The sequence below is a fragment of the Grampus griseus genome (assembly GCF_964374135.1).
Source record: "Grampus griseus genome assembly, chromosome: 13".
NCBI classification, from domain to species: domain Eukaryota; kingdom Metazoa; phylum Chordata; class Mammalia; order Artiodactyla; family Delphinidae; genus Grampus; species Grampus griseus.
Window position 1 is genome coordinate 52,525,025 of NC_139007.1, and position 23,358 is coordinate 52,548,382.

The 23,358-nt window shown below is 42.6% G+C and overlaps 1 protein-coding gene across 1 annotated transcript; it reads right to left on the reverse strand.

Moving 5' to 3' along the window:
• Positions 1-5,119: 5,119 nt before the first annotated feature.
• Positions 5,120-23,151, reverse strand: HDDC2 (HD domain containing 2). Its single transcript, XM_082668800.1, has 6 exons — positions 23,024-23,151; positions 21,666-21,787; positions 19,707-19,809; positions 12,940-13,008; positions 8,928-9,066; positions 5,120-5,467 (listed from the first exon to the last, which is right to left on the reverse strand). Exons 1-6 carry the CDS (start codon positions 23,093-23,095, stop codon positions 5,370-5,372), a joined length of 603 nt encoding a protein of 200 aa, XP_082524926.1. The 5' UTR covers positions 23,096-23,151; the 3' UTR covers positions 5,120-5,369.
• Between the last annotated feature and the right edge of the window lie 207 nt (positions 23,152-23,358).

Sequence of the window (23,358 nt, forward strand, 5' to 3'; positions counted from 1 at the left end):
GCCTACTTTAATTCCTTATGTTTATTTAAGCAATTAAAATAATTGATTTTAATGACTTTGAATTCTTAATTTCTTTACGTTTCAGTTCTGCTGATGACCTTGAAAGGTGGTAGGTATAATTCTGCAGATGCTATTTTAAACCAACTTCTGCTAATTTGGAAAATATGAGAGAGGATATGTAAGTAATTATAACCTCAACTACCTTAGGATGCTGAAACAATCTACAATTCTAAAATTCTCTCTAATCTACCTAGAGTAGTAGTTAACTTGGTAACTACTGAGTTAAGTAGGCAAGAGATAGCTGAAAAGGGAACTGCTAGAAAATGGGAGAAGCAGGGCTCTGCAACGGTTTCCAGTTTGCAAATTGCTCACAAGAATGAAAAAAGCATCAATCAGTACAACCAGATTTCTGCAGTACTGTTTACCTTCCACATCATATGCTTCTTTTTTCTTCTAAATGGGAACATACATTTGTTATTAGGTAGCATTTGTTGTTAGTAGCTTCCTATAGCTACATTTTTTAAATGTACACTGTAGAATGTAGAATAGACCTACCAACTAAAAATTCACAATTTAAATAAGCAATATATATAACTATTATATATAAATAATATATAATCCATATAATATACATAATATAGATAGCAATATATATAACTATATTATATATAAATAATATATAATACATATAATATACATACTATAGAGAGATAGTATGTTCATTGTTTTTTGTTTTGTTTTGCGGTGTGCGGGCCTCTCACTGTTGTGGAGCACAGGCTCCGGACGCGCAGGCTCAGCGGCCATGGCTCAGGGGCCCAACCGCTCCGCGGCATGTGGGATCTTCCCGGACCGGGGCACGAACCCGCGTCCCCTGCATCGGCAGGCGGACTCTCAACCACTGCGCCACCAGGGAAGCCCCATTGTTCATTTTTTAACTTATTATTAAATAGAAGTGGATATATGTAAATAGTGAAGTAAGACCAACCTAAAAACTTCCATTGAAGTTAATGCAGCAGGACAGTCCATACACCTAACTGAAAATCGAACTGGTTCAGGGCCACATATCTCTGAGGCCTGAAATCTCAGGAGCAATAGGTGTGGGGCTATAAACTTGAAGCAGAGGGGACAAAGGAGCTCTGCCAGTAGGAGCGTTGGCATTCTCCCTAATTTATCCTTCCAGCCTGCTGGTTGAAGCCAAAGTGGCTTGTGACCGTGTTGCTCACCCCCTGCTACAGCGTGTCCTCCGTCTCTCTGTGACCAGTCTGCAGTTGCCTGGTCACCTTTTGTAAACTCACTGCCATTGTTTTGATTGCATTCAGCACCCTGCATTGTATTAGAAAATGCAGTTATGTTGCTATAAACGTATTTTCATTCACCAACCCATTTCTGCACACAGTAGTCTCAACCCTACAATCTGAAAACACAGTATTAAAATTAGGTAGAAAAATAATCAAGAAAATTAGTGTTAATGCCTCAAAGCTAAAATAAAATAAAATAAATTTTATGTTTGTTTTATTTATTTTAATATTTTTGGCTGCGCCAGGTCTTAGTTGCAGCATGCAGAATCTAGTTCCCTGACCAGGGATCGAACCCGGGTCCCCTGCATTGGGAGCATGGAGTCTTAACCTCTAGACCACCAGGAAAGTCCCTAGCTGTTTATTTTAAACCATTCTTCAAAAATTCTAATTTGATCAGTTTTTTAAAAACTATATTCACATCACCTCTATTAATTGAAAAGTTTGTTTTTAATTAAAATTATTCCCTCTCATCTGGGAGTGATAAAATGGCCATGACATCTCTTTTTTCATTTTGTCATGAGATGTGTGAGTAGAATAATTAAATCAGTTTTTGGTTGGTAGGTCTCATCTTCTCACTGCTTACTCACTCAGGAGCTGCTCATGTCTCCCTGACTTTGCACAGGCAAGTATGTCCCAACTTGACTGGCCGCTGAGTTGCCCTATTTTGTCCAGCTGGGCTTAGTTCACATGCAGTAGTTTAAAGTGTTCCACAAGTACTGAACAGTATTTGCACGCAATGGACATAGCCTTTTGCTAACAAATCAAAACGACTTCAGGTCAGGCCAGCCAAGTATACGAAATGCCACAACATGTATGATACCAAAAATGCATCTCAATAATTGAAAACTCCAATGTGAACTGTGATTACAAAATAAACTGTTTTTAAGTAAGCCATTCTGTAATTTAACCATTCATTACTTTTAAAATCCTGTTGCTCTGATGGAAAGTATTCAGAAATTTACACTGCAAATTTATCTTAAACTCAAATCTCATAGACTATGACTATTGGTAGGTCATGTCAGCAAAGCAATCTGTATCTTTCCCTAAATTACACATTTTCTTATAAATCTGCTCTTGAACCATAGACAACAGAACGAACTGTCCTGATAAGCCATGCCACTCACAGTGGTCAACGTGAAGAGAACTCTGGGAATCTAAGCGGCTCTTCTGCCACAGTGCATTGTTCCAAAATTACCCATCAGCTTGAAAGTTGTTGAACTTCACTGTAAAATGGTGCATAAGGTTGTGAACTTTAACCCCAAGCCTCTCCTCTCCCTTTTTATTAAATTGGAGTGTGGATGGGTACAATAAAGGAAGGTGGTGATAAGTTTAAAAAGTGATTTAAATATGACATGTAAAGCAACTTCTTCAAACCTGGCGTTCAAATATAATTTCAAACTATATTTGGCAAAGTTTTACGGTTATTTTTGATAATCTTTATTTAAGAATGGTAAAATTCTTTATTCTGCATTTCTACTTGACTTTCAGTTTCTACCATAAAGAGTATATATATCAAGGCAAACCACAAATCACATAATCCTAAGTCTCCCATAGAAATCATCCCCAATCTCACTTTGTCTATAAAGACTGGCAAGTTACTTAAATAAAAATGCTGGGTACAGAGGATGCTCTTCCCAAGGCACTTCGTTAGTCATTTATCCCAGAGCATACGTTACAAGATTTTAAGACGAACAGGTTGGCCATTCTGTTAGAATTAGTATTTGTCAAATATAAGGGCATTGAGAATTACGTAAGAGCTAGGGAAATGGTAGCCCACAGACAATGGGAAAACAAGGAACTGTTTTGGAGATAGAACCACCCCCACCTCCACCCGACCCGGATCAGCCCCAGGGACCAGGCAGGGAGAACTAGCCTGAGGTGCCCCCTGCAGACCAACCCTTCCAGCTGCTCCTCTTTTTGAGTGCGGGGTAGTCTCTTCCTCATTACCAAGAGGTAACAAGGAATTGTTTTTGTTGAGTTCATGTTGCAGGTCATCAGGAGGATGTGACCACCAGCTGACCAGAGAGCTGGGCCCAGGCAATTGGAGGCTACTCACCCCCATCCCTCTGCGTGTAATGTGTGTTCCACCTACCATTCCCACACTAGGAGCTGTTTCAGGAAGCTGCCTTGTGACGGTAATGGTTGAGACCATCTGGACGGTACACGACTGACTGAAGCCAGTTAAAGCTTCTATATAAATTCAAGATTCTGACAGGCGAGTGCAGAGATCTTGTCTTGAGGCCGCCCCAGACAAGCTGCATATGTAAGTTGCCTTGCTTATGAACTGGCCACCTACTAAGCTGGAGTGGCTGCCTCTTCTGCAGTCTCTCCTTGCCCTCCGCGTAGGGGAGCCGGTCTGCGAACCAACAGTTCAACCCAAGAATAATTATTTACTCGGCAACATAGTTCTAGGGTTTGTTATTCAGAAGACCAATTCCAGACAAGTAGCACAGGTATCTAAGAAGAAAAAACCATTAGATTGATAATGCTTAACTATTTGTAGACATCGGCTGGTGAATGCAATAGCTATCTTCTTTTACTGGTCTTCATTTTGTCCTTATTAAAGGATATTTTATTTATAACACCATTACATTTTCTGTTTTTAAATATATTAGCCCAATAAGGAAGGTTTAGGACTAAATGTGAACCCTCATTTGGTAGGTAAATGGAAAACTGAGATAATGATTGTGACCAGTATTAAGTCTGACCCAGTAAAGACTTCGAGAGTCTCTGTGTGGATTTATGAAAATTACAACAGGCAAACAACCCAAATAAAACTCCAGGGCCACAGAAATCTTCTGGTTACAAATATTTGAACTTTATCAAGGGTTATTTTGTGTGCATGTTTTCATGCCAGGAGAAAAAAACTCCAAAACACTGATAGATATAGTTGTTTTCTTCTAAACCGTATCTCCAGTGAATAACCAGACCTTGCTGACTTTCAACTATTTACTGCTTTTTACATACTGTTGCTGTGACGCAACAGCATCTCAGTGCAGAGCAGCACTGCTCTTTTCAATGCAGATCAGCTGTATGTACACGTTTGTGTTCCTCCTAAAGAGATCATGCACCTTGCTTCCGGCAGATTGGGTATCCATGGATACTGCAAAGTTTCCAAAGAAACTGGTGCCTAGGATTCTCACCATGCCAGCCTTTTTAGGCCTTCTTCAAATGGAAACTGATATTTGAATTAAAGGGACAGGCATCATGCTCCCACCAAACTACTGAGCAGGTTTGCATGGATAGCCTTCCCTTCCTCACCATTCAGTGGCTGTGCAACATGTAAAGGCAAGCGGGCAGATTACTTACCCTATGCTAGGGAGATGAGGGGAAGAAGTCCGGTCTGATGCGTTCTCTCCATAAGGCCCCGTGACCCAGTAATAACTCATATATTTCTCATCTGGTGATAAATATCTTATAATCAAGGTCTGAAGAATATAAATCAGCCAGGGGAAAACAGAGGAGGAGAAATGCCATTTGAGATCGCATGCCCAGATTTATATCCCCAAATGACAGAAAGGATTGATGGGGGCAGGGGCAGAACCAGTTACCAGGTTACAAGTCTATGATCAGGGCCCTAAAGCACATCATAGTGAATTAAAAGTCTGGCTGCAGCATCTGAATAAAGCAGCATTTCATCTGATGGGAGAATGCATTATGATACTTTGTCTTTCCTGGATCCTTATCACTAAGCCAGCTGAAGAATCTTCTTAAAAGCAATCATAATTACATTTTCTATTGTTCAACGAATCTGGCCTTCAGGGAGGTAGGTTATTAACTCAGAATAAGATGACTTAAAATCAGTAATAAATATTCCAAAGTTTAAGGTTTTAAAAATTTATTTACTCAGTTCATAAAAAGCCCCCCACCCTCCAAGTCTTCATCCATGGCATTTTCAGGACCACACCCTGTTCTGTAGCTTCTTTTACTGTCCAAATTTTATCACGTTTCTTGCTGGAGTCCAGGCAACTGAAAATAAACAGACTCACATCTGGGGAATCAACAGACCAACAGTGGCAAAACACAATACCATGAAACAGAAAAATAAAATGTTTGTTACAGGAGTGCATCTCACGAGTGTGGCTCACTGGCGGCGGCAGCTATGTTAGCGTTTCTTTCTGCCTCAAGTTCAGAAACAAGCTGGGCTATCTCAGGGTGACTGAATTTTCCTGCAATGCAAGAAGATAGGGAAAAAGATAATGACAAGTGATACATCAGTTTCTCCAGCTGGATCCTAGGGCTTGTCAGGAGCTCGATTCTGTGATCTGACCCATACTTCACTCCAACGCAGAGTAAGATTCCAGGTCCTGGAGAGAGGCCAAAGGCAACCACTCGGAGCTTATGCTAGTCACCCCAGATGCTATCAAGCGTAAGGATGAGAATCAGGCAAAGAACTACAGCTCAGGCAGACCTGGGGAAAACCTCACCAGGCAGCCTCTGAGTACCCCTACCAGGAACTCCAGGGAAACTCAGGGAGGATGGAGTCCAGAGAACTGAGAACAATCGTTGTCCATTCTGAATCTGCAATTAGTTGTGGGGAACAATGCACCTACATATAAAAAGACTGATAGGAAGACCAGGGGGTCTGGGCTGTCCCAGGATGCAGACAAGAGTGCAAACGTCTACATTGAAACCAGCTAGTCTGTGCTGTCTTCCTGGCTCCTTGGCCCCTCTGGGCTTCTGCCCTGGGCAGCAGCCAAGCTCCGAGCTATCTTAGGTGGGTGGTGGCTAGCACGTGGTGGGCGGGGGGGGGGGTGGTTAAACCCACCATCCCTTCTTCCCTGTCTTCTCTTGCCAGTGCCTTTTGTTGCTTGCTCTTCATTCCACAGTTAACTCTATTCCATTGATTCGCTATGCTCAATCTCTTCTCTGAACGTCCCCTTCACTTTCTTGCCCTAACTGACACCTACTCGTCCTGAGGATACAGCTTTCTCTGCAGCCCCTCCACCCGTGGCTGTCTTCTGTCTCATGCAGCTCCTACCACCAGGCCAGGGCTTGTCCTCCACACTCCTCGTTGCTTCCAGGCCATCCTCTGCCCCACGGTGTAAAAGTCGTGCTGTCAGACTTAACGTCATTCCACCAAAACTGCTTTTACCAAGGACACCGATCAGCTCCATGTTGCTAAATCCGACAGCTACTCCTGCCCTCTTGAAACACTTTCTTCCCTTGGCTTCTGGGACCCCTGATTTTCTTCCTCCAAACCTATTCTTCCCCCCATCTTTCCTGTCTAGTGGAAAGTCCAAAATCCTCAGACTCCTCTTATAAACACCCCATACACAAATCCTGTCGACTCTATACTCAAAATATATCCAGAATCTGACTTCTTACTTTTTCTACCATTACTACCCTGGTCCAAACCAGGGCAAGAAATAGGAAGAAACCATTTCTTACATCATTTACACTGTTTAAGTTTACTAATTTTTTACTAGAAATAGTGCACCACAGTGGAAAGTGCAGTGAATTTTAATCTCATCAGCTGTGCGCACATCACCCTCTTTCCAGGCTCAAGTTTCTTCCACAATAAAATGTGGAGTTTAAACCAGATGACCTTCCAGCTCCCATAGTTTTTGATTGTACTAGTATTCTCATGTTTCATTTTCTGTTTTTCATTGTGAATGTACCAAAATAGAAGAAAATAGTATTAAAATGCAAAGAACAACATAAACGTGACATATTTTATTACCTTATTGGGGAAATATGCTATCTAGTAACCCGATCATTGGTCAAACCTTTTTTCGTGTAAAGAGTCAGATAGTAAATATTTTAGGTTTTGTGAACTATTTGGTCTTTGCTGCCAACTACTGAGCTCTGCTGCTGTAGCATGAAAACAGTATAGACAACAGAGAAAGAAAGAGCGTGGCTGTTTCAGTAAAGCTTTATTGATAGAAACAAGCAGCAGCCAGTTTGGCCCACGGGCTATAGTTGGCTGACCCCTGGTTTACAACATTATTCCACTGAACCAAAGTCAAACATTTTGAGCATCACCTATACCGAGGACAGATAAGACAAAGCTGGTTGGTCTCAGCCCTCAAACAGCTTACGATAGGGTGGGGTGGGCAAGTGGGGTTTTGGAAAGAAACCCAACGAGGAACATCATTACGGAGAATGCAAGTCAGACTGTGACAACGCTAAGGCAAGATGCAGACCGAGGGCAGATTGAGCAAAAAGAAGGGAACGCTCAGCTGTGACAGGGAAGATTAGGAGAGGAAACCAGACAGCTGAGTGGCCTTAGCCTGCAGAGCTGTTCAGATGACTTAGAAATTGTCAAGATTTTATTTTTAAGGAAGAGGAAAGCCACAAACGTTTAAAAAACAAAGAGGTGATGATACCTATATCTACTAAGGAGGAAAGCACTGAGACACGCAGGATGAACTCATGAGCCTAGCAGATTAAATTAGGTGGTTATAACAACAGCTCAATACAGAAATAATGAGGGCCTTGTCTAGGGCAGAGGTAGTGGGGCTGGAAAAGAGAGAAGGAAAATCACATCAACTTCATTACAATGCAAATCATAGTTTGGAGCATATTTTGGAGCTGGGACTTTCCTCTACTTGATGAGGTCACAAAAGGGTCCAGAGAGGTCCCCCCAAAATCATTGCTAACAGTATTCTCAGGGGAGATGGAGGCTGAGCTGAGCCTGAAGAACTCCCAGGGAAGAGAGATGGAGTTCTACTCCAGGGAGCAACATGAACACCAGCGGTCAGTGCACCTGGTGCCTCACTCTAGAAGCTGAATCAAAATGAAGATAGCGGGCTTCCCTGGTGGCGCAGTGGTTGGGAGTCTGCCTGCCAACGCAGGGGACGCAGGTTTGTGCCCCAGCCCGGGAAGATCCCACATGCCGCGGAGCGGCTAGGCCCGTGAGCCATGGCCGCTGAGCCTGTGCGTCCGGAGCCTGTGCTCCGCAACGGGAGAGGCCACAACAGTGAGAGGCCTGCGTACCGCAAAAAAAAAAAAAAAAATGAAGATAGCTAAGGCTTATTGCCAGCCATTATTCTAAGCACTTCACATATATCCTCAAATAACCCTATAAAGTAGATTTTGTAATTATCCTCAAGTTAAAAATAAGGAAATGAAGGCCCAGAGCTAGGTTAAGTATTAATTTACTGGAAGTTACGTAAATTGTATGTGGCAGAACCAGGATTCAAACCCATGCAGTTTGACTTTAGGCCTGTGCTCTGAAGAGCTATAATGACGACGGTGACTTCAGCTGTTTGGAGTTTTCTCTTTTTAAGTCTCTATTTCTACCTCCACCTTAACATGACCTGACATCTATAAAGCACTTACATATTATAATGCATTTGACATACCTTGAATCTCAAAACCAGCCTATGTCTTAAGTAAGGTATTATGATTTCCATTTTTCAGAGAGGTCAGGAGACTGCCTGGAAGCACACAGCTAGTATGTGTGATGTGAACCTGGTGCTCAGACTCCAGAGCGGCAATGCTCTTGTGCACTAGGTCACCTCATACCATAAACCCCACCATTTGCTTCTTAGATGCTCCATACGAAAGTGTCAGAGGAGGGTAACAACAGTGGACATATAATATAATGTTATGACTAACATTTTATACATTAGGAGTAAATTAAGCCAAACTAAAGTGATGCTTATTGAAAGCAGCATTGCGTACCTGCTGTGGAATTGTAGAAGTCCTGCAGTCTCCCAGGTTTGTTCTCAAGGTCTTCATATTCAGATGCCTGAAGAATCATTTCACACTGGTCCAGCTGCTTCACAAATTTAGCTTCTGCACTAGATTGGGTCTCATATTCCTAAGTAAAGGGACAATTAAAGCCACATGATTAGGGCTGCATGATAGGTTATTCCAGGAAAATTCTCATTCTGGTACCTGAAATCAGAGTCACAGCTAAAAGCACATTCTGCACTGGCCACATTTCTCCACTGCATACAAACCCATCACAGAGACTAGTCACCTGCAACTCCACCGCTTAACAGCGGCGCTGTATGTGGGAAGGCGGTGCTCACAGCTCCATCTATTCCACCCGATGCCTGCGAGGCCTCATGTGTTCACATGGACACTTCCAAGCATTTTCCTTCCTGTTTAGTAACTTATCTTCAAGATCATTATTCTTTAATCCACCTGAGTAGAGCAGGTCTTTTCAACTTCAAGCTAATATTTCATCTTATGCTTCTCAAATTATTTCCCTCTCCATTTAATGTCGCGTTTCCTTTTCCTTTTGAAGTGAATTTCTAGCTTTCTCATTTAATTTCAGTTACCACTCTACAATGAAAATCTCTGTCCCTGCTTTCCAAATAGGGAGGAGTTAATCAAGTCCCTCCGGGTTATGACTCTTGAGGATACAGCCAGGGTCTGAGAACTCTTCATGCCATGGGTATGTGCATGTGTTGGTGGCAGGGAGGCGGTGAAGGTAGTGGACGGGGTGTGGCTTTTTTACCTTTCCTCTTCCCTTTGTTCCCTCCCTCCTCAGTGCAGGCCAGAAATAAGAGGCAGTCTGCTTCATAGTGCATGACACATGTCACAAAACCACCAGTCCCAATTAATACTATACAGAACCATTCTTCTATTAAGACCAAAGTATTCCCAACTGATTTCCCTGCCAAGCTCTCATTTGTAATTCCACCCTAGATGTGTTCAGATAATGAACCTGTCATGCTTTCTCAGCAGGGTGATGTGATGTGAATCACTGAAGACTTCTTGGTTTTTATTAGATGCAGCTCTGACTGGGGTTTTCAGAACAACAGAAGGATGAGGATTTCAAGCAAGTTCCAGGTTCTCAACATGGAGGACCGAAGGAAAGAGAAAGAGAGGAAAGGAGAGGAAGATCAAAGGTTACCTCCCTCTCCCTTGGGGAAAGATTGGCCCTACATGAAGTATCGACATATATAAAGTTGTCTTTTATGTGTTCCACTTTCCCACCTCCTAGTGACTCTCCCTCTGGGACCCAGGACGCTCATGTTGCTGTATATCAAACTCCCCACCAAAATACTGCACTTGTACTTCAAAGGATAGAACAGAGAGAGGCTTTTTTAAGGGGTACTTGTTAACCCAACAGTATCTTCAGCTGTATGTTGGGAAACAATCCAAGGGCAGGTGAGTGTGCCAGGCATTCAGCGTATGGCAGGGAGCACCTCTTGCTTTGCCTCGGGATTCCAAGGGTTATTTCTTTAAAGCAAAATGCAGGTGGTAGGGCGGATATCTTTCTGTGATACTTCGAGGAAAAAAATGAAAATGTTTTCCCTTGACTTACTAAAATTTGACTTCACACTTCTATGGTAAAAGATAAATTATAATCGAGGATATCTAATTGCTTTAACTAGATGTGACCCTGTGGGCTGACAGCTATTTACAGTTGTGAATAGCAGTGATTAACGTTTCAGAAATCGATCAACTGCCATTTTCTATGTAACCAGTACTCAGTTCCCTGCGTACAGAGTGACCCTATTTTCTTAAATCAAAATCAGAACATATGGACTGGAGACAGAAAAACAGAGTGTACTATGTATCAGGCAATATTCTAACTGCTTTACATATATTCATTTGATTGCCACGCAACCCTATAAAATAGGTATACTACTATTAGTAGCATTTTATAGATGAGGAAATTGAGACAGAGAGGTTCAGTAAGTCGCCCAAGATCACATAGCTAGTAAACAGAGGAGCCAGTAATTTGAACCTTGGAAATCTGGTATTGAAGCCAATGTACATGAATCTAAAACATGCATAAGTTAATATGAGAGTCTGTGTTCTCTGTTGAATAGCGTTCCCACAAAATCATGTCTACCTGTAATGCACGAATGTAACCTTATTTGGAAATAGAGTCTTTGCAGATGTAATCAAATTAAGATAAAGTCATAATGGATTAGCATGGACCTCAACCCAATGACCGACATCCTTACGAGAGGGAAATCTGGGCACAGTTACAGACATAGGAAGAACATCACCTGACTAAGGAGGCAGAGACTCGAACAATGTATTCAGAAGGCAAGGATGTCAAAGCTGGAAGACGCATTCACCAGAAGCTAGGGAGAGGCAAGGAAGGATCCTCTCCCAGAGCCTTCAGGGAGCATGGCCCTGCCAGCACCTTGATTTGGACTTCTGGCCTCCAAAACTGTGAGACAATACATTGTTGTTTTAAGCCATCCGAGTTCGTGGTAATTTGTTACAGCAGCCCCTGGAAACCCAGGGTCTCTTACAATTAATAGTAAGTAACTGACATAGTATCATGAATACATAAGAACTATAAATGCTTGTTCAATTAATTAACGTACAGCGTAATGACATAAAGAAAATGCTGAGTTAGGAGGCAGGCTTGTGGCCTTGCTTTGTCACCAGCTGGCTAAGAGACCTTGGGGAAGGCAAAACTCTTTAGTCTCCAGTCTTCTTATCTATAAAATAAGGAAGTTGGAAACAGGCTTTCTTTCAGCTATAACTGTACAAAACTCTAACAGATACAGTAAAGAGCCAAACAGAGAGAATATAGAGATAATTAAAAAATAACGAAGAATATAATAAAGTAGCCACTGCACAGAATCAGGGAAAGAGGAAGAAAGAGAGAGAAAATTAGTTTTCTAAGGCTGCTGTAAAAAGTACCACAAACCGGGTGGCTTAAGCAACAGAAATTTATTATCTCCCAGTTCTGGAGGCTGGGAATTGGAAATCAAGGTATTTGCAGGGTTGGTTCCTTCTGAGGGCTGTGAGGGAAGGAACTGCTCCAGGCCTCTGTCCTTGGCTTACAGATGGCCTTCTTCATGCTCACATGGTATTCTTCCAATATGTGTGTCTCTACATCCAAACTCCCCTTTTTATAAGGACACCAGTCATATTGGAAGAGCGCCCCACCCAAATGACCTCATTTTAACTTGATTACCTCTGTAAGAATCCTAGTTCCAAATAAGGTCTTATTTGGAGGTACATATGAGTTTTAGGGGGTGAAAGAAAAGGTGGAAGGTCAGGTTCAGAAGACAGGAGGAGGGAGCAGGGCTTTGAAGGAAATGTGAAAAGTGAGAGTGAGAGGCAGGGCTACCCAAGCGTAAGGGGTGGGGCTAGAGGCTCAGGCAAGGGAGGGTCAGTGGGGCTGGAGGGGAGTGAGAAACTGCAGTAGGCAGGGTTTGTTTGTCGTTTTCTCTTCACTGCTGGAAAACAGCACCAGGGAGGGACTGAGCACCCACAGAGCCCACGTTCTGCACTGGGCTCCATGGCAGCACCTGGCCTTGACCTCACTCAGCCCTAACACCGCTTAATGGTTTCAGAGATGGACAACTGACTCAGGGAGGGGAAGGAGCCCAAGGTCACTGAGCCAGGAAGTGATGAGTGAGGTGGGAACCCAGTTCTGAACTACCCCAACGCCTACATTCCTTTCAAGGACCAGAGACGGGGGTGGGGGAGTGTGAGGTTGACAGGGTGGAGGATGAGAGCCATGCATCAGGAAATCCAGGGGCTGTGAGTCAGTACCCGTACCAGGCTTTATGGTGACAAGGGAAATGGGAAGAAAAATTACTGTTAGTCCTGAGAAGTTCCTGCAGCAGCTGGGAGGTGAGAAACTGACACGACCAAAAAAGCAACAAGTTGGAGACAGCTTATTGAGACAGTCTAAGTCAAATAAAACACTGATGAGCCATATAAATTCAGTTACAATAAAAAGCAACCCAGCAGATATACTTACTTCCCAAAGTTCATAGAGCTCTTTTCTGAGATCCTCTGGGAGGAGCTGGGTTAGCTGCTTCATAGCTTCCTGAAATATCAAATCATTACTTTAATCATATTCACATTTATTTAACAACTCATCTACAAATGCCAAATAATGGACTCAAACTCTTACAAATAACTCCCAAAGGGGCAGCAGAATATTGGACAATATTTAGGCTTACAAGGAGGGCAGCTGTGTACATTAAATAAATGTATTTGTTCATATGTATTTATTCACGAGCACTTATTTTGTGGCCTACAGCACACCAGACACGAATAAGGACAATGAGGAAGGTGTGAAATGATTACAGAAGTATCAGAAGCGAGGCCAAGGAGTTTACATCTTTTTTTTTTTTTTTGCATCTTTATTGGAGTATAATTGCTTTACAATGTTGTGTTAGTTTCTGCTGTATAACAAAGTGAATCAGCTATACGCATACATATATCCCCATATACCCTCCCTCTGGCATCTCCCTCCCACCCTCCCTATCCCACCTCTCTAGGTGGTCACAAAGCACCGAGCTGATCTCCCTGTGCTATGCGGCTGCTTCCCACTAGCTATCTGTTTTACATTTGGTAGTGTATATATGTCCATGCCACTCTCTCACTTCGTCCCAGCTTACCCTTCCCCCTCCCTGTGTCCTCAAGTCCATTCTCTACATCTGCATCTTTATTCCTGTCCTGCTCCTAAGTTCGTCAGAACCTTTTTTTGTTTTTTAGATTCCATATATATGTGTTACCATATGGTATTTGTTTTTCTCTTTCTGACTTACTTTACTCTGTATGAGAGACTCTAGGTCCATCCACCTTACTACAAATAACTCAAATTCGTTTCTTTTTATGGCTGAGTAATATTCCATTGTATATATGTACCACATCTTCTTTATCCATTCATCTGTCGATGGACACTTAGGTTGCTTCCATGTCCTGGCTATTGTAAATAGTGCTGTAATGAACATTGTGATACATGACTCCTTTTGAATTTTGGTTTTCTCAGGGTATATGCCCAGTAGTGGGATTGCTGGGTCATATGGTAGTTCTGTTTTTAGTTTTTTAAGGAACCTCCATACTGTTATCCATAGTGGCTGTATCAATTTACATTCCCATCAACAGTGCAAGAGGGTTCCCTTTTCTCCACAACCTCTCCAGCATTTATTGTTTGTAGATTTTGTGATGATGGTCATTCTGACCAGTGTGAGGTGATACCTCATTGTGGTTTTGATTTGCATTTCTCTAATGATAAATGATGTTGTGCATTCTTTCATGTGTCTGTTGGCAATCTGTATATCTTCTTTGGAGAAATGTCTATTTAGGTCTTCTGCCCAGTTTTGGATTGGGTTGTTTTTTTTTTTTTTTTTGATATGGAGCTGCATGAGCTGCTTGTATATTTTGGAGATTAATCCTTTGTCAGTTGCTTCATTTGCAAACAGTTTCTCCCATTCTGAGGGTTGTCTTTTTGTCTTGTTTATGGTTTCCTTTGCTGTGCAAAAGCTTTTAAGTTTCATTAGGTCCCATTTGCTTATTTTTGTTTTTATTTCCATTACTCCAGGAGGTGGGTCAAAAAGGATCTTGCTGTGATTTATTTCATAGAGTGTTCTGCCTATGTTTTCCTCTAAGAGTTTTATGGATTTCACATCTTGTGGATGAATTGCTAGATGCCCACATGAAGTTCAACCATAAGCACACTAGAGTTCAAAACAAACCTGAGTGTGGGGAGAATAGGAAAGTATCAGTGAATTACAAATCTCAAAGAAATTTTTTGTATACCATTATGTTCATTTTTTATCGTTCAAATGTTTTTATTGCAAAATGTAAAGCACTACACAAATGGGCAGATATTGTTATTAACATAAAGGAAATTACAAGCAGCATTTCATAGGCTCACAGACTCACAGACTGAAAAGAGATGTTAAAGGGTAATGAGCCCAACCACCCAGCAGCATCACTGGGCACTTCTTATCCTCCCTCCATAAACATGTCCAGTGGTGGGAACCTAGCACCTCAAGAGGTTACCCAAATGGGCTTTAGGCAGCATTGGTAGAAAGTACTTTCTTACATCAAGCTGAAAATTGTCCCTGTAGTCCTTCCACTATGCCTATAGCCCCAGCTCTTCTGCCTTCCTCCCTCATAAAAACACAATGTCAAACAGGTGGGCAGTGGCCCAGCTGGGCCAGAATCTCTGCGACCAGTGATTGGTCCAAGGGATGGCCATGTAACTCAAACCAGCCACTCAGGGACCATCTGCATGAGTTGTCCAGCAGAGGCTGGGAGACAGAAGCCCCGAGTAGAGCCTGGAGAGCCAAAACCCACAGAAAAGCAGAGATGAGAGAGTGAGAGCATAGAGGGTGTTCAGTATGTATATCTAGTCTCCAAGTCCCAGGAGCCCCTCTCGTTCCCATCTCTTCCTTCATTTCTATGTTGCTCCAAAATTCTAAAATATCACATTTTGGGGGCATGAGGTCTCCAATCTACTCTCAGATGGCTTCCAATTCCTTCACTATCCTCATCCTATGCCTCTTAATCTGGTCCAGTTCTTCTAACTAGAGCTTAGGCTCTTTGAAAAGAATATGGTTGTAAGAACCACTTTTGGCAAAGTGGGTATATAAAAGTGGCAAAGGTCTCACATAAAATCAAATGGTGAGATGGGAAAAAGCAATAAAAATAAAAATGAATATTTGTATATATAATTATTTATTACCGGGAGAAAAAAATGTTATAGAATACAACCACTTCCAGAGCAAACCATATTGGCCAGTGTCAACGATCTGCTCTTGTAACTAACATCACCATCTTGAATGGTTTGCACCATTATAGCAGCCTTAGTGGTATGAAATTTAGGGTGTTTTGCACCTGCATTCTCCCTTGTTTCTTTTTCATAAACCTCAGCAAAATACTTGAGAAAATACTTTGCACTTTCAAAAATTAATAGTGTCTTTATAAATAGATCACTTTTCTCTACACTATTCTAGAAACATAAGTTTGCCCATTGCTTTTGTTTGAAAAGAATGAACTGAATAACATATAGGTATAGAGACATATCAAAATTAAACTTCTAGAATATAAACATAGAAGTCCTGCTGTGACAAGGGATGACTTTATTTCCTTCAGAGCGACGCAGCCAGCACTGAATACAGTGATTGATATGTGGTCTGACCCCGAAACACAATGGAACCAAAGCTTCCATCGTGCCAAATGCTCTATTTCTATAAATGCAGCCCAAGGCTGAGTTGGCTTTTTGGAAATCACATATGATTACTGACTTATTAATAAGCTTCCTGGTGACTAAAATCACCATGTCTTTTAAAAAACAAAACATAGCAAACACATACGTTTTTGTTCTCTTCCTGAAATTAAGCAATGATTTTCTGGACCTAAACTCATTGATATCATTTGTTATTATACAATCAGAATTGCATTGTGAGACCTCTTAGTTGTTATTCCTTGTTTGGCCTCATATGCCACAGAATCATGCCTACCTTTTCAAATGAGCCACTGAAATCGACTTCATTGAAGTCCAGGACAAATGGCTGAAGATGTCAGACTTGCCCTGCCTGATGGTGAGCCCTGCCACTCCCACTTCTAAACTGAGTTTTGTCTTTTTCACACAGATTTAGAGTGATAATCTCCCTAGCTTCTTCCTGTTAGCAAAGCATGTCAAGAATCTGCCTACAGGGCTTCGCTGGGGGCGCAGTGGTTGAGAGTCCGCCTGCCGATGCAGGGGACATGGTTTGGTGCCCCGGTCCGGGGAGATCCCACATGCCGCGGAGCGGCTGGGCCCGTGAGCCATGGCTGCTGAGCCTGCGCGTCCGGAGCCTGTGCTCCGCAGCGGGAGAGGCCACAACCATGAGAGGCCCGCGTACCGCAAAAAAAAAAAAAAAAAAAAAAAAAAAAGAATCTGCCTACAGTTCTGAGCTGAGTGAAGCTTTCAGCAAATGTCTGTCAGTTTTGTGACAAGCACCCAGAAAGCAGTATTCATCACTCACACATCTTTGGTGAGGCTGAAGAGTGCAACAGTTAATGACAATCTGTAGATTCAGATGGGGTTTGAAACCCTGCTTGCCATTTACTAGCTGTGGAACCCTGTGCAAGTTACTTCTTTGTCCTTCAGGTTTCTCATCTGTAAAATGGGGTTAATAGTGGTACCTACCTGAAAGGATTGCTGTGAGGATTAAATAGTTAATATATATATCAAGTGCTCATTATCTGGCACAGGAAAAGCACTCTGTAAAATGTTCACTGTATTTTTCACTTTCTCCATCTTGCCATGTTTACTCCCATAATAAAGTTTGGTTCTTCCCCTTTTAACCTCTAGTTCTTCAGCAACTTTAACTCTCAGGTACATATATATCATAACTCTGCCTTCTGTTTTAATAAGTTTTCCCTTTGCCAAGGAATATAACCTGCTATTGCTATATTCCAGAGTCAAGCTTCATCCCACTGCTTCTTAATGATCCCTACCAGGCGTCATTTACCAACTAGGGTTATAATATAAAGTTTATTTTATCCTGTTTAGGAGGGGAGTCAGACTACAAGTATTACTTTTGGCCCCCCTGAATTTTCTCTTCTACACCTTCATTCTCCCTTTCATCTTAATACCTACTCTCCTCCAAGACAATCAGCCTTCCAATTTTATCAAGTATTTTTCCTCCCATTCCTACTTGGGTTTAAAGCCTTTCTGATGCCGTTGGCTAGCCTCTGGGCAAATGATACTTCCTGGTTTTCAGTATGTGCATTCCACCTCAAGGAGCCAAGAAACCCTCATTTAATTATCTTAAGTTATGGCTCAGACATCCACATCTTACTCATAAACACCATCTGCATAAAGAACTGTTCACCTCCCAGATCTTTTTCTCTGTCCCAAATCCTAACTAGCAGAGGAAGAGGCAATGGAGTATCAGCACTCCCCAAGCCTTTGGTTTCCTGTCCAAGAACTTGGGGTTCTTTAAGATGTTTCCCCTGTCCCTTCTGATATTTATTCTCCTGTAAATCAGATGCAGTGGGCAGCAGCCAGGAGGTTTAATGAGGCTGGGCAGGCTTTTCATCATTGCCTGCATACGGCGTCCAGGAAGAAGCAGCACTGAGTGTCAAGTCCCCTCTATGCCCCGCTCCGGGGGGTGTCACTAGCCAGGACTCAGCTTCTGTCATGACACAGGTAGGTTTTCTCTGTCTCCAGTGGTTGGAGATCCTTCCTACTGAATGTTTTTTCTTCAGAAGGTTCTGACTCGCTCCTCTGTGGAATGAACCTCACATTCCTTGTGTGCCTATACGGGAACACTCTCTTCTTCCTTTGCGTCACTTTAAGGTCTCTGGTCACCCTCTGGTACTTCAGTATGTGATTTCTCCTCCACAAGGTATACATTTACCCTTGAATGAAACCATCGTACATCCTGAAACGTGCTATATAATTGAGGAGTCTTTTCCTCCTCCTTTTTCTCTATGTCATATGTCAATACCCAACATCCTCTGGTTTGGGGCTAACTCCTCTCCGCAACTCAGCATCTTGAGCTAATTGTTTTCTTTTTGTGTTAATCCTGCCAGTCAACCTAGGAGTTCTTTATTCAGGACAGTCTAGACTCCTACAGAGAAATATTTCCTTAGCTCCTCCCTTTTCACAGACTGTCATGATGCTCATGTGTTCTGGACCTGTATTTACACTAAGAACACATCCCTTACACTATTCCCCTTACTACCATAATTTAGGGTGTGTTGGAACTCCTAAACTGAGATTCCTTATAGATCTTCTTGCCTCTAGAGGGGCAAAAATGCTGTTGGCTACTGAGCTCTAGCCTCCGCCAGCTCCGAGAACAGCTATTTAAGCCCACCTTCCCTGTTAAACCACCTTGATGAAGGATCTGTTGACTTAGACATTTAGGATCAGTCTCTCTGGCCTACAATAAAAGCAGCTTGCAATAATCCCTGAATTGGGAACCAGCCATTCAGCATTTTAAAAAAAAAACCTTCCTGGATTTTCCAGTCTCTGTGTCAAATATGTCTTCCTCTTTGTCCCTGGACTCTGGTTTAGAGTCCAAATCAGCAGACAATGTTTTATTGATGTTATTCATTTTTTACTAATACAAAATTTTTTCTTTACTTTTAACCACTAAATCAAAGGACTAATTTAAAATTTACTAAATACTAATTATAATAATGATTATTCTTGGGCTTTCTAGAACTTCTCTCCAAAGAGCTTAAACTAGCATGGAGAATTCCTTCAAGTTCCAGCTATTTCCATTGTTCTAATGAAAGCCGTACTATCTGTACTCTGTGTTCAGGTCCCCTCTATGCCCCTCCATGAGAACTGAAACCAACAAAATGTCCTGTCTCTGTGTTAAACAAGGCTTAGAATAAGCAAAACCAATTCACTGCTTATTCCAAAAAATCCTTACTTCTGGAAGGTAAGATTGTAAACCACCCAAAATAGGGTAAGCACTAACAGCTTGCCCTTCAAGACGCTTGTTAAGACCTTGGCTCACCAGCCCTACCACCCCAAAGTTATTATGTCCTAAACTCTATGCAATCCCATCTTGTAAGATAGTAGCTCCTCTTGTAAGATGCATCCAAACATCCTCCAGCCCAGGCCCTAAAACTCTATAAATACCCTCCCTTCACCCTCCTTTCTGAGACACTACTAAAACTCCATTAAGGAGGTATTCTCCCTTACTGCAATAGGTCTAATAAACTTAGCTTTGTTTCAGCAGTGGGTTTTTCTGGGGGTCTTTTGTGGAGTCAACAGTCAACACTGACCTCTTCTCGCCTATGTTTTTCTTCTTTGGGGATGTTATCTGCTGGTGCTATGTCCCCAACGATGCATTCTGCCATGTCATGAACCAGGGCTAGGCGTACACATCTGACCAGGCAAGAAATGGTGAATAATTACACAGAATTATATTCACTACAGATTCCTTCTCTATACTACTTTGAAGTTACATAATATAGTTTTCTTTCTCCAGCCTCACAGAGTATTTTATTTTAATGCAGTATTTTCTAAAGTAATTATATTCTGCCAGCCTGCAACAGTTCTGAATCAAACCTGCTAGTTAATATTCAGCACAATACATGAGAATACAGGGGAAATTGTTAGCATGAATTAAAAAAAAAATAGCTGGTTTCTCAAATGTCACTTTAAAAGGTTGATAACTTTAGATTAAAAAGCCAGGAGGTGATCTAGTTAGAGCATTTACTTACTGATACAAAATTCAAAAACTATCATTTCCCCAATGTACTAGTCAGATGTCAAAATGATGCCCTTTCTAGAGAAATGGGTAGAGTTGGACAGATCTGAGTTTGCATCCAGCAATCAACATCTAATAGCTGTGTGGCCTTTGCCAAGGTACTTAATTTCTTTAAATGCTGAGTTTTGCAGCCTTCATTTTTAACATCCGTAAAAAGGGGTAATAATACTTCCTAACTTTGGTATGAAAACTAAATTTGATAATTTATGTTCCTGAAACATGTTGATTATTCAACAAATGATTATAATTATTAGTGATAATGATGAGTGATTAGGATAATCAGCATCAAAATAATAAAGGCAGTTCATGAGATAAATGCCCCGGAGGGCCAGTCTGTTTTATGTTCCCACCATCACCGAGGCAGAAGAAGGCCTCCCAGCCTCCTCACAGGTGTCCCTGCCTGCAGTTGCTCTCTCATCTAGTTCAAATTTCAGACTGTCCTTACGAGCCTCTCCATCTGACACCGTGCTCATCTCGTACCATCTGCCAAAAACCTCCTAAATTCTACGCCATCTACAGAGTAACAGGCCTCCGGAGACTCCCTAATGGACCTTCGTTTCAATCAATTTGATTTACTTATCAATTCCAAAATAAACCTTTACTTTCCTACCATCAGAGATTTGGTTTCTCTGCCCTCTCTTTATGTGCTGTCTTCTACTTCTCCACCTAATCAGCACCATAGAGGTCAACTCCGATTCTGTCTCCTCCATGAAGACCGCCCAAGAACAGGTGATCTCTTCGGTTAAATTTTCTAACTTAATTTATTTTGTGCTCTGTATGGAAGCCACTCTGGGCCTGTGTAATTCATCTGGGTTTTATTTACTATCTTATACTGTATTGCTAGGAAAGTTTGTCCTGCGCTCAAAAAGCATTTTATTTTTTATTTTGTTTATTTATTTTGGCTGAGCCAGGTCTTAGTTGCGGCATTCAAGACGGATCTAGTTCCCCACCCAGGGATCAAACTCAGGGCCCTTGCATTGGGCGTGGAGTCTTACCCACTGGACTACCAGGGAAGTCCCTCAAAAAGCATTTTAAACACTTGTTGGTTGACTGAAGGGAGAGAGGATATCTTTCTCAGCTCTTTCCTGCACATACAATTTCAAAAAGTCACTTCACAAATAAGTGCTACTATTCAGAAAAGGGGTGAAATAAAGGTACACACAGTGTATGGATACAATTTTAGACAAAAGACACTTTACCTTCAAGGCCCTGGAAACCCTCACATCACACTTAAGTTTCCTTGAGACCAAGGTAGGCTCTTTCACTTGCCAGGAGAAAACCCAGAGTACAGTTTACAACAACTGAAGTGATCAGCATATAATGCCCCTTCCCACATCCTGAATCTGTATGGTTTGCCTCAAGTAATTTTTCTTGACATATACACTAAGCTACAAGAATCTGACACAGGCCTCAGTCATGAAGAGTCATGCATACCCACAGACCCTAACCGGCACCAAAGTTCACAGCTTACCGGTCTTTGTTAAGATGTTCATCTTTGGTCACCAGAGCCATAATTGCCATCCTATACATGTGATCTGATACGCTCTCTGGCTTCTGGACATTTCTGTATACCCAGCCAGTACGTGGGACTCTCTGATAAAAATGAACAGAAAACAATTGATAAAAATAAGTATTTTAACTATCTACGGTGCTCTTCAAGAGAAGGCCAGGGAATAGGGCACAGAAGCTGGGTCATGGTTTCAGTACACATTAAAAAACGCTTAACTAACCTAAATGATCAACTGCTGGAATCAAATAAACCAGTGAGGGCGGAGAATGAGAAAGAGAGAGGGAGGGAGGAATAATTCACAAGTATACAATACATTAAGTCCTAAAGTCAAGTTACTCCATGTTACCGATTTACTGATGTACAGATCATATACAAGTCCTTAAAACATAAGAACAAAACTGTAAAGTATCTTATCTTTCCTAACTATAAGAGTTGTTAAGTTTTACTTCAAACAACTCATTAGACACAAGTAGAAAACACTGTGGTGAAAGCGTCGTGAACAAGCAACAGACTTCCAAATTCTGAAGCAGAAAGGATAAGGCATTTCTAACTGCTTCATGCTACCCACCAGTCATGACTCTTCCTTTTACTCAGATAATGATGTGATCCTGTGAGACTCGGGAGTTCACATTTCTAAAGAATTTTATGAACTGTAGAAACAATGGCATGAAACAGATAATCTGCTTTGAACTTGGAGAAATTCTGCAAAACGTGTGGCCAGGGGTGGACCGGCAGGAGGAGGACCCCTGGGATGTAACTCCAGTGTGTGCTACATAAAATCCTCCGTTAAAAAAAAAAAAAAAAAAAAGTCTTGTTATTTCTATAAGTAATTGTGAGACAGATTTTAAGCACTCCACTTAAACCCTGCAGGACCAATGGGTTCTGATCTTCCCACTTGGCCGGTTGTGGGGTCGTGAGCCCCAAAAGTACTCGGGGCAGACGCGGGCAGATGGACCAGCACATCACCGCGCCGGATCCCCTCCAGAAACCTCTCGAAAGGCCGCCTGGGCCGGCCCCATCGGAGCGCCAGGCCGACACAGGAAACAGCGCGTCTCGGACTCCTCTCGGCCTGGGGTCGGCCCTAGCAGCCCGGCTACGCAGTCTCCGCCACTTGCTTCCTCCGACCACGGTCCGGACGCACTACCGCATCCATCCGGAGGGGTTTCCTCTGTCGACCCCAAGAGGCCGGGAGAACTGAGGAAGGGGGCTGGCCTCGGGCCAGGTGGGGAGCAGGAGCCTCGTCGCCCCGCGGCCGGCCCCGGCCTCTCCCCGCGCAGCCGCGACCCGGGCCCCAGGCGGCCCTCCCGGCGCCCGCTCACCTTGAGCTGCCCCACCAGCCGCAGGAACTGCAGCAAGTCCCGGGCCCCGCGGCCCGAGATGGGCGCAGCCATGCGGCCACCGATCGCGACACGTCTGAGCCAGCAGCGCGACCGCCGCTCGAAGCTCCTCCCCCCGAAGCCCCTCCCACTGAAGCTCCTCCCATTCTTCCTCCCTACCCCTCCTTCCCTCTCCTCCTCTCCTTACTCCTCCATTTCCTCACCCTGGTTTTCTCAGACTGTTCTGTCCAGTCTTCCACCTTCCTGGCCGTAGTGGCTGCAGTTGGGCATTGCACCATCCAAGGCAGAGGCACTGTACTTGGAGCATCTAGGTATGC